General features: G+C 36.8%; 1 protein-coding gene across 16 annotated transcripts in view; it reads left to right on the top strand.

The window, feature by feature from the left end:
- The window catches only part of CLASP1 (cytoplasmic linker associated protein 1), a 238,772-nt gene that overhangs the window by 125,788 nt on the left and 100,733 nt on the right, over positions 1 to 12,251 (top strand). For all 16 annotated transcript variants that reach the window (XM_087920454.1, XM_087920438.1, XM_087920446.1 and 13 more), the window contains 2 exons: positions 9,274 to 9,426; positions 10,888 to 10,961. In XM_087920454.1, coding sequence (XP_087776580.1) covers positions 9,274 to 9,426; positions 10,888 to 10,961 — 227 coding nt within the window. The remainder of the gene's footprint in view (positions 1 to 9,273; positions 9,427 to 10,887; positions 10,962 to 12,251) is intronic.

Below are 12,251 nucleotides of genomic sequence, written 5' to 3' on the forward strand. Positions count from 1 at the left end.
TTTATGGCCGTAACAAACTTCCAGGTATTGTAAAACATTATGCCACATCCCTCTCCCTCCCCAAAGTCACATGATCACAGTTTGGATGTTTGCCTGCCAGTTTTCACTTGCAACCACTTACATGTGACCACCATTTGCAATCTTCTCCACCAACTTCCCCAGAAAGTCAATGGGCAAGCCAGCAGGAAAATTTGCAGGCTGCTGCTGCCTGCTGAGAGGATGCCGTCTTATCTTTGAGCGCTGGCTAAAGAAACTGCCTACTTGGCCAAAGGAGTTCAGCAACTCATTCAGCAAGGTAGAGAAATGGAACTCAGATCCCGAAAATCCAACCTCCATTCCTGCAGCCTGCTAGAGAAGTATTATTCCACAAATAGAGGGGAGCTGAACTTGAGAGCTCTTCCTGTTTTGTCCATTGAATGAGCCAGGAGACCATTTAACAACCCTAACTTAGAGTGCCAGGATTACGGTGGTTGAGCAAAGCAGTCACCTGGGCATTTTGCTTAATGACTGCTTCACTCAGTGACTGAGATTCCTGTCCCAATTGTGGTTGTAAATTGAGAACTAGCTGTAGTTGGTTGCTGCTTGTGCAAATTGATTGCCCTCCCCACCATCTCTGCTCACTCACGTCTCTCCACTCATGCATATCCATTAACCATTCTCTTTCTTTGTGTCATTGCCTCTTTTACCTCAGGAGCAAAATCATTGATTAGCATCACTTGAAGTGGTGTGGTTGAAAGGCTTTCTTCTCTTCTTGCCATCCTGTGAACCAAGTAGATGTTTCTTTGCTGTTTAACTGTAGTTGAGAAATGGCAATGTTGCTCATCACCATTAGGAACAGCAAGTGAAGGTTGATCTTTACCATGTTCCCTCATAATTCTGCCCATGATTGTACTTGTTTTCTCAGTGTATGAGAAAACCCCAAATTACTGGAAGCTCATATGTGGTGAAAATCAGGCTCTTTCTATTCAATTTTGTTTGGTTTAGTCATGTCTCAGAAAAAAAATACTTAAAATAGATGATAATGGAAATATAAATTTAAATCTGATCAATTGACATTCTAATAATACAATTCATAGAAAAAGTTGAATTATTATAAAAAATATTTTGCAGACAAGAAGAAAGCAACTAAAGAAACTATAATCAAACTCCACCCTGTTTTTTTTTTGTTATCAGTTTCTTTGTGTGCATTTTTTTTCTTTATTTTACTTGTTTACTTGCCTTTAATCCAGTAAATAATTCATCATTTTTGCAGAGATGTCAAGTTACATTAAAAACAGATGTAGCTCTGCCTTCTTTAAAGGGGGATTTGTCATGAAACTTAATCACGGCCTGTCCAATTATTCAATACTATTGCCAGTCTTGGCCTCTGATAAATGAAAACGGAAGTGCTAATCTCCACTTTCTTATTCTCTTGCTTGATACTAATGTCTTTTTAAAAGATTAGTGGGGGGAAATATTCCTAGGAGCCCTCTGTTCCATCTCTCCTAGCAACATGTCTGGGGTTTTTTGCTCCTATAATTGTTTTTTTAATGGTCTGCATGAGGAAGAATTTACTATCTCTCACTGCTTGGATGCTTGCTAAATCTTAGCCTTGTTCTGTCTTGTTGATTTACACTTTGGTGGGCTTCTTGACTATTCTTTGCCTCTGCTTCCTTGAATCTCTGGTTTTACTTCCATGGTTTTAAACCCAGATTGAAGTTGGACTAATCTAGCTGTTACTCTTCACCATCTCTTTTGAGTCCCTAAATTTGGCACAACAGACTTTGTCAAAATGCTTTGAGAAAGTACATTCTTGCTTCTGACAGATAACTTGTCCACTACTGAATAGCAGTAACTTGTCCACTACTGAATAGCACAATTTTAAGGTACAAATGATTTTGAACGGTGGGAAAAACAAAGCACTACCGAGCCGGCCAGTTTCGGGGCTAAGCCACTCCGTAGAGGTGGTGAAGAGGGGGGAGACTGCCAGCAGGGTTGAGGAGAGCCACATCTCTCCTCCCCAGCTGGCCATTACTCCCTTTCCCGAAGGCGGTTGCAGCGGTGGTCAGAAATGGCCACCACAAAGAAGAACTCGACCGGAAAAGAATGTGCAGGAGGAAGATAAGAAAAGAAAGTTTTGGTTGATTGGGTCAAACAGCAAAAGCAACAAATAAGGTACCTTGGAATTGAAACTGTTAAAAAACAATAACATTGTTCCATAAGAAGATTTTTAAGCTGCGAAGGAGAGAGAAAAGGGAAAAGATTTGGTTTTCTCCTTTTCCTACACTGACAACTAAGAGACTTAAGCAAGAAATTGGAAAAAAAATCCACTTCGACATCAATAGGCATTTAATGCTGAAAATAAAAAGTCAAAGGGATAATAAAGATTTCTGGATAATTAAAAGCTTTTGAAAACAGGAAAGGGGAGAAAAAGAATAAAAGGGTAGGATCTGGAAGGGAGGAGACTGCCTGGAATTAAAAAAGAACTTACAGCAAAATCTCAACAAGACTTCCAAAAGATACATTCTAACTGAAATATCTCAACAAAAACCCCAGGAAGAGAAAGTCGAAAAAGAAATAAGAAGATATAACTCGGGACTATCTGGATTACTTGATGATTTCTGGATTCTTGGTTATTGTTTTGAATGGCTAAAATCAATCGGGTGGTTGTTTAAAACTGTTTAAAATAGCTCCACTTTTAGAAGAACTGAAAATGGAACTTAAAAAGTACAAAGAAGATGCACAAGAAGGGAGAGGTTCTTTTGGCTTCGTATTACAGTTTTTAGAAATGGAGATTTGGAATTATGAGAAACAACAAGAAATGCCTGCAGAACAAGAAGATTGAGACAAAGAAGAAGCCATCTTTAATGAACAAGTAATCTTAGATGGGGGGAAAAAAGGAAAGGGGGGGAAAGAGAATGGAAAGTTTAAGATTGGGAAAAACAACTCCAAAAAAAAAATAGAGTGAAAAATAAGTATAAAATCAGAAAGCAACAGAAGAGGGAAACGCAGAAGAGAGAATTAGAAGTAGAGAGACAAGGAGGTAAAAGGAGGAGGGAGAAGATGAGAGGGAAGAAAGAAAGGAAAAGAAGTTATAAAGGACAGAAGGCAAATATAGAGAAACAGGGCCTATTTAGAGATAATGGGTGAAAACTTAATAGAAAAAGGGATTCTGCAAAGGTACATAAGATAATATGGTTATATTAGAAGCAGAAATAATTTTAGAAAATATGAAACAATGTATGATTAAAATGTCTGATAAAATAGCTATCGTAATTCAGTGGAATGCTTGTCAATAAATAAATGTAACAAAAGGTATATTTAATGATTTATAAAACATATGTGAAGAGAAATAAGGGAAAAATTAATTATGGAGATTATATGTGTTTTTAAGGAAGTATGATATTTAATTGAAAAGAAGTGTTAAAGGTGTTAAAATTTTAATGAATATTAATGATAGAACTGAATTGGAATGGAAAGAAGTTCAACCCAGGATCATGCTATTTTCAAAAAAGGTGTTTTACTTGTATTTTGTGTGTGAAAACCCAAATAAAACTTTATTAAAAAAAAGAACATGCAGTTGTTTGTTCTTGCAACAGGCAGATATTAGCAAATTCCATTTATAGTATTAGTGTTTGTCTTACAGATTCTGTTTCTCTGTTCCTCTCCACTGGAAGTGTTGATTTTCTTGTGGGCAGCTGAAGATTACATTAGCCTTTGTACCACTTGATTCCTCTTGGTCCTCTTTGTTTAGCACAAAGTCACTCTTGCCAACTGAATGAAAACAAATAGGCTATATATTGCCCATAAACAGGTATATCTACTTTTAGCTAAGAATCTGTCTTTGGCTTATTTTTCTGAGCTTACGTTAAGGTTGAGGGGGGTTTTTTTTGCCACTTGTGCTTATGCCTTTGTATACTTTGGGCCATTATTCACAATTTACACACATATTTTGGATTATGCTCCTGAAAATAGATTTATAGTTTTAAAACCATCAGTTTTCCTTGATAAGTTTGAGTTCCGTAAGATCCTGAGCCTGGTTGTAAAAAAACAATCTGAGGGACAACAGCACTATCTTGTGTTCTGACTGGAGCATTGCACTTTAATTTAGATCCCTCTCTTCACAAGCACCAACGTTTATTTTGTCCAGTCTTTGTGAAAATCAGTCTATGTTGTCAAAAAGGAAGAAAGAATGTCTATGGAGATTCTCAGTCATCCAGGTCATGGTTGTCCCAAAGGTGCTTTTTCAAGAGGCAACTGGACTTCCTTTTTTTCTTTGAAGATGCAAATGACCAGCTGTCTGCAAGGAATATAACCCTTCCATTCCCAACTATCTAGTCAGAGATGAAGAAGCTTCCTGGATGAGAAGCAAAACGTCTTCAAAGAAAAACAAGAAAGTCCAGTTGCCTCTTGAAAAAGCACCTTTGGGACAAGAAAGAAAGAAGGCTTGAATCCTCAGGACAGTACAGGTTGTGGATGTCCCATCTCTCTTAGAGATTAAGATTAGGGGAAGGTCATTAAGTAAGGTACCCTTTGTAAGTTAGGTAGTAGAAAATACCAGGCAACTGCACTAAGAGACACTCGGTAGTATTCTGAGTAACGAGGATTGACACCAATTGTTGACCCTATTAGCTCATCTGTGCTGCTATAATAGCCTTTTGGTATATTAAGAACTGAATATTCTTAATATTCATATATAGCATTTCTTTACATTTTCTTGCCCTTAGATTCCCTTGAGTCTCTCTCACACACACATAAATGCAACACATGGGGAGACATTGTTTTAGCAACATGAGTGAAAGCATCTACTCTTACCGTTGGTACTCAGGCAACCTCACCTCATTGAGATTTAGTTTGTCCCTATGTAACTGTTAGTTTATCTTGAATTTAATATAATAAATATTGTCGATAAATGTGCACTCTCAAATCTAGTTGTACATCCAGTTCTACCACAGATTAACAGAGATAGTTTCTAAGCTCTAGTATTGAAACCTATACAAACATTTGGTTGCATATTTGTCCCCATGACAATTATTTTCTATCTCTGTTATTTAAAGTACAGTATGGAGAAGTATTAAAAGGAGAAGGAATCGATGCCCTGCTTCTGTTTGTTTTAAAAGAGGCAAGAGGTTTAAGAAGAAATGATGGGCAGAGGCACAAAAAGGGGGAAATAGGAAACCAAATACCCTCCCTCCCTCCCTTCCTAATTTGCTTTGTCTTTTTGTTTCTGTTTAACAAATTAATTAATTAAACAAATATATATCCCTCCCAATTTACAACTCTAGGCAACTTACAACGTTTAAGACTCCACCACATAAAAACTCAACCCCAACCCACCCATGCCAGCAACAACACAAATCAACCGCTTGATTGGTTCTTTCTCCATTCGTGCTCCTCAGGCCTGCTGACAAAACCATTTTTAGATCTTTTGGAAAAGCAGTACGATGGGGGCCAACAGTAACTTGTGAATACTGAAGTCTTGGCATTAAGGCAAAAGGCAAATTGCCTTCAGCTGAAATAATGAAAGATTGGATTTACCACTTAGTGATCCTAGTGTATCTTTTGGTTGTCCTTCGGACGAGAGATGTGTTCATTTTTATTGGCCTAGATTATATTAGTACAAGAGGACAGTGAACAGAGAGTAAACATGTAATTAATTCAGAGCACGAAAATGAATTCTGATATCATGAACTCTTTATTTTAGAAATCCAGGCAGCATGACATTAACCAGAATAGAGCCATGGTGGCGCAGTGGTTAGAATGCAGTACTGCAGGGTACTTCTGCTGATTGCTGACTGCCAGCAGTTTGGCAGTTTGAGTCTCACTAACTCAAGGTTGACTCAACCTTCCATCCTTTCGAGGTTGGTAAAATGAGGACCCATGAGGATTGTTGGGGCAATATGCTGACTCTGTAAACTGCTTAGAGAGGGCTGTAAAGTACTATAAAGCAGTATAGAAGTCTAAGTGCTATTGCTACATGGATTTTTTAAAAACTTTAAAAATTCAAAAATCTGCTCAGTGTGAAGCTTATTAGTTTGCCTTATCTCCCCCATCTCCCTCATTTAGGCTACCCTACCCTCTGAGGGTCAGCTGAGGTTGGAGGGAGCAGTGGGAGTAGGCAGTGTAGTGTACGTGGTCAAAAGAGCAGAGATAAGGGGGCATAGGCAGAACAGTATAAGCAGGGGTGAACGTGACAGGACAGAGTGTGAAATCCTGGCCTAACGACCGCAAATGTAACTTCCAGAATGGCCATCTTTAAGCAGTACAGTCACGTGATATCTTGCCTAATGTCTGCATAGTTTAGCGTCAGAAATTCCAGTCCAAATTAGTATGGGTAAGCAAGGATATCTATAACCTGGGAACATAGCCTCTCTAGCTGCTTCTGAAAACTTACTCCGGAAAAGATGCTGATGATATAACATGCTAAATAAATGAGTTAAATGAGTAGCTACAAAAACATTTCAACCCCTTAAAAGCTCTCCTAGAAAGAAAAGGAGGAATGAAACACAATTGTGAGTTTAATCAACAGTAATAGATGTAGGTAACAGAGTTGTGAATGCTGAAGGTGACAAAGCTTTGTTTGGGAATTGTAGAAGTATTCTTGCAATTTTTGTAGATAATTTGTGCAGCTGAGGGTGGGGCATTATTTTTATCTCTTCCTCCCCATACATTTTTTTCTGACTTCCTGACATCACCTCTTGTTTCTTGTAATTTTATACTTAGTAGACTGATGTTAGGAAGTGAGCTTTTAAAGCAACATAATGACAAATATATGCAAATGCATTTGTCATGGAGAAATGATGACAAGCTGTTATTATGCTCCCATTAGACTTCCCGGAGGGATGAACTTCAGCTTTTTTTTTTTTACTTTCCTTGCTGGTCAAAGCAGCTCTTGAAGAGATTCTCTTCTGCCGGTGCCTTTAATAATCTTCCACTTTTGCCCCTCAAAAGCTTGGGAAGGGTGCATCGGCTGGCTCAACTCTCCAGTCACAAGCATCTAAACAGTGCTCAAGCCTAGGTTGTCGAACGCTGGGTGTGAAACTGCATGCTTAATGAACACAGGGGGCAAGGATTGATTATGCCTTGGACTTGGAAGCCGCAGCTGCCTGTGAAACAGTGTTACCTCTAAGCTCGCTATGGAAAATATGAAGGAATGTTGAAGAAGCTTATTTGCAAAAGGATATGTTCCTGTAAGCAATTCTCTCTCTCTCTTTCTGTCTCTGTGTGTGTGTGTGAAATTTTCCCCCTTCAGTGAGGAATAAAAAAAGATCATTAAGCATTTTTAAAAATTTGCTTAACTGTTAATAGGGACAGACAAAGGCCTCTTTAAACAAGGCATGTGTCTATGTAAAGCTAGACGATCATTCATAAATGAGCTTTGTAGAAACAGAAGGAACAGCAGTGATGGATGGATAATGGCTAAATATAGGGAACTATGTACTGTCTGGTTTAAAGTCCATTGAAATCAGTAGAAGGCAAAGCAGATTTGGATATAGCTTTATGAAATGTGTTGCTTGACTTGCAAACCTCACCCGTCTATGTGAACTATTATGTAGCACTCAGCTGTCATAAGGGGTGGATTTTATTCTGACTTTATAGTATAGGTCTGACTGTTAGATTCCCATTTCCTGAAGTCCATGTTCAGATTTTTAACCTGTTCTTTGTTTCTCTTTCTGCTCTCAAAAACATGTGCTCTCAAAAACCTGATGTCTGGAAGCTTAGATTGTTAACAGTGAAAATTAAGTGAGGAAATGTAATGTTATTCAAACTGTTACTTAGATTGATTTTTTTAAAAAAACATTATCACGGATGTTTAAATGTCTTTTTAAACTCTGTGAAATTCTGGCTGTTTATATCTCATCTTTAAAGAGCAATTAGTTTTACTGGAATATTGTTACAAGAATTTTTTTTTCTTTGAATCATTATGAAAAACAAAATGTGCTTTTCAAAAGAAACTACTGAAAATCATACTTTCTTTAGTTAACACTTCAGTATAGGAAGCCACACCCCTGAGGAGTATATGAGAGAGAACAACCTCCTGTTCATCTGTTTATGCTATTTATTTTACTTTTGATCTGCTCAGCAACAAGGTTTTGAACTAATTAATTCCATTAATTAATGCTTTGGATTAAACTCTTTTGCTTTGATAAAGACCTAGTTTGTACAGTAATTGAACGTTTCATTTTGCTTGTAAAATTTTATCATGGTCCTAAAGATAAGAAGATACATCTTTTCCACCAGTGCCGATAACAAAATTAGACTAAGACGAGCGGATAGCTTTATTGAAGCTCTAAAGGTATTAGTCTGCACCCTTTTATGAGCGCATGGTTCAGTGATTTCATTGCTGATGATTTGCATTGAAATACAGTCTGCAGAGCATGGATCTTCTTATTACTAATAGTTCATAGAGTCACTTAAAAAAGATCAGAGGGTGTGGTATTATATCTAGGCCTCTATCTCCCACATGTTTCACTCATGTTAGAAAGGAGATGTGTGTTGAATACGTTGTTGACTAGAAATAGACTGAAACAAAGGCATTTGGTATGGCATCACTGTCAGCAATAAATTTTAAAATTTGATGGATTTGTTGGGTATCACACAGATATTTATTCCCAGTGGTCAGACTCCAAAGAACTGGGAAATTAGTTTTGTGAACCCTGTAGCCTTACGCTTTTGACACCGGGGAGCCTTCCAAACTAGGTTGTAATATGATTGTGAGAGTTAGCCATCAGAATAAAAATATTCCACAAAGGGCCCTCATTTGAGTATAAACATCTACATGGAGCTCAGCCCATATTTATAAATCTTACTTTTATAACAGAGGCATATCCAGAGAAGTAGTATTCAGTATTAGTATAAAACATTCATCAAATAGATGTTTTTTTTTAAAAAAAAATCAAAACATAGAAATACTACAATGCATAATAGAAATCCACAATTGTTTAGTTTGAAAAAGGAAAATTACCAAACTAATTTGGAAATGTAGATAAGGAACAGTGGTATGAAGGTTGTTATGCGTTACATTTATAATAGATACATGGACTTAACTCAGTTTTTATATAGTTATCTTCTGAAGCCCCCTGTCTTCCAATGGTTTTAGAAAGCAATATAATGTATGTTTAGTTTTAAGTGACAGGGTCCACGTAGGCATATATCTATGCTCATGTTACTGAATAACAGGTTGTGTCCTGCTGTAATATATGTATTTCATTTGTTCACAGTTACAGAGCAAAATTGCTTCAAAATGGGCAATGGTCATAAGTAATTGAATTTTATGTTGTGTTTCCTTTGTAGATAAACATTTTGATGATGACGACTCGGTGGATGGGAACCGTCCATCCTCAGCCAGTTCCTCAACCTCTTCAAAGGCTCCGTCATTATCTCGAAAAAGTGGGACGGGCACTGCTCGAAGAGTAGGAGCAGTAGCTTTAGTCGCAAAAACTCCAGGTAGGTCAAGCTCTTCTATACACTTAAACATTACTTCTTTCATTCTTTTTTTGCCTTTCCATTATTTTATGCATGATTGGAACAATAGAACATAACACCTCCCTCAGTGCACCTGTTCGTTGATTTGAGGAACTACTAAAAGGTTTATGTAAAATATTTGAGATTGTGTCATGTCAACAAGCATATTATCAAATATGTTTATCGTAACTAGAGGTGGTCCTTGTTTAGCAACTACCTCATTTAGTGATCATTCACTGTTACCACAGCAAGAAACTTTGTAATCAGTCCTCTCATTTAGGATCCTTGTTGCTCTGTAAACATTGGAAAGCGGAAGTAAGATCGTAAGCACGGTCGTAGTTTTCTTAATGACCAGTTCACCTAACAACCAGGTTGCTGATCCCAATTGTGATCACTAAACAAGCACTACCTTTACTTCACTTAATGGCTTTGCTTAAAATGTTCAAAGACAACTTTCTGACATTTTAATAGGACAAATTCTTGAGTTCAGATCTTTATTCAGATGCCATTTTCTCTGGCTCTTCTAAAGCCAGTTTGTTTTTCAAATATTGAGCCTCAGTTAATGGAAATGGAATGCATTAAACCCAACGATGGAGAACTATCTAATAAATATACAGATAGTCCTTGACTTACAACCACATTTAAGCCCAAAATTTACATTGCTAAGTGAGACATTGGTTAAGTGACTTTTGCCCCATTTTACTACTTTTCTTGCCGCAGTTGTTAAGTCAGTCATTGCAGTTTTGTTAGTAACATGGTTGTTAAGTGAATCTAGCTTCCCCATTAACTTTGCTTGACAGAAAGTCAGAAAAGCCGATCACATGATCCTGGGATACGACAATTGTCATCAATGTGGGACTGTTGCCAAGCGTCTGAACTTTGAACATATGACTATGAGGATGCTGCAATGGTCGTATGAAAAATGGTCATAAGCCACTTTTTTTCAGGGCTGTTATAACTTCGAACAGTCACTAAATGAACTGTTGTAAATTGAGGACAACCTGTACTTTACAGTAGTGCTTTCAGAAAACTTTCAGAAATAGAGTCCAATCTAATTAATGCTTTAAACTGCCTGATTCATTCTTCTAGCCCAGTCAAATGTATCATATTTACATTAATTATACATGAATGCATACACAATGTACTGTATATACATATACATTAATACACACGTTACTTATAATTAAATGATATATAGGAAAAAATATATATAATTTTTTCTAAACTTCACCATTTTAGAAAAAACAAATCCCATCTCTTTCAGGCAATATTTTGTCTTCTTTGATTGTTTCAGTTTTTTCCTTAAGAAAGTCTTTTTTTGAAGACTTTGTGTGCTTTGCCATTGCTTTTCTTTGCTCTTACTACAATAAGACCTATTTTACATACAGTTTATATGAATTTCTTTCATCGCTGTTATTCTTGCCTCCCTCTTGCATTTTCTAGCAACTAAAGAAGGAGCTGGTGCCGTGGATGAGGAGGATTTCATTAAAGCTTTTGAAGATGTCCCAACCGTTCAGGTAAATGGTTCATGGTGTGGTTAGAAATAAAACACACTAGAACATCGGGGTGGTGGTAGAATGCATTTTTTTAAAGAAAGACATTATTTGGAACTGCTGCTTGCATCTCAGACAAGGACAAAGACAAGATAGTCCAGTTGATTGGATTGGCAAATCATTTCTTTTTCAATATTGCCACTGAGACACCAGATTAGTTTGAGACTGTAAAGCAGAACATGCCATGAGAAGTTTGGTAAACTAACTAACAGAATGGAATGGTGAAGAAACTTGTATAATTGGGAACACTCTTAAATCTCAATCAGTCTTAAGTCATGAATGATATTAACAGTAACTATCGTTTCACAAGAGGCATGAAAGACACAGAATATAACATTGAGGTATGTTTTCTTTTGTTAATGGAAGCTGGTTGGTTTAGTGGAGACATCCCTAAGTAGAAAATGGGGAGTTGTTTTTCTTGGATCCCTTCTTTTCTTTGTAATTCCATCCTATCTCTATCTGCACTAGAGGAGTTCCCTTTGGACCACATGAAAGGTAAACAGGATGCTGCAGTAAAAAACGGACAGTGTATTTTTTTATTTAAAACATTTATAGAGACGCCCGTTGTTCAACCAATTCTGGGTGGTTCCCAATCAAACAACAAAAGAAACATAAAATTGCATTTAAAACTATAAAGCCAAACCTTTTAAAATATTTAAAACAATAAAAACCTGACATTGTTAGATAAAAGAAGTTCCCATTAATAGAAGTGCATAGTTGGATACAATTCATGTGTTTAAAGCATACTGGGCAAAATTAGAGAAAATTATGCGACTTACTTTTATATTTTTTCTGGGTAATGTGGAATTAGAATATTTGGTTTGGTGTATATATAACAGTAGATTAGATCAGGTGATAGTGACTACACTGCTTTCAGGAAAGATCACAGTGGAGTTCCGCTCTGTTTTACCATCTCAGGGGACAAGTTGGTCTACTTGTTCTGAGTTTAAAAATTAGGAATTGTCCTACCAAGCTGCCATGTTGTATTATTCCCTGTGACTACAACAATTAGGTTTTTAGTAACTTCTATAAATTTGAGTTTTTAATATTTTACATGATATTTACTAATTTATTTTATTTGTTAAATTGTTTTATCAGATGGCAAATTTTAGATTATATCTCTACTTTGCTACTTGGGGTGGGGGGTGGGGTTGGTTCAACATTTGGTTGGTTAAACGTTTGGTTTTTTTTTTTTAAAAAAGATGCCTGGTAAAATGTCATCTGCACCTCTATAACTGTCTGGTTTGGTTCTCC

The sequence above is a fragment of the Pseudonaja textilis genome, chromosome 1 (genome assembly GCF_049901715.1).
Source record: "Pseudonaja textilis isolate UNSWEBS1 chromosome 1, rPseTex1.2, whole genome shotgun sequence".
Taxonomy (NCBI): domain Eukaryota; kingdom Metazoa; phylum Chordata; class Lepidosauria; order Squamata; family Elapidae; genus Pseudonaja; species Pseudonaja textilis.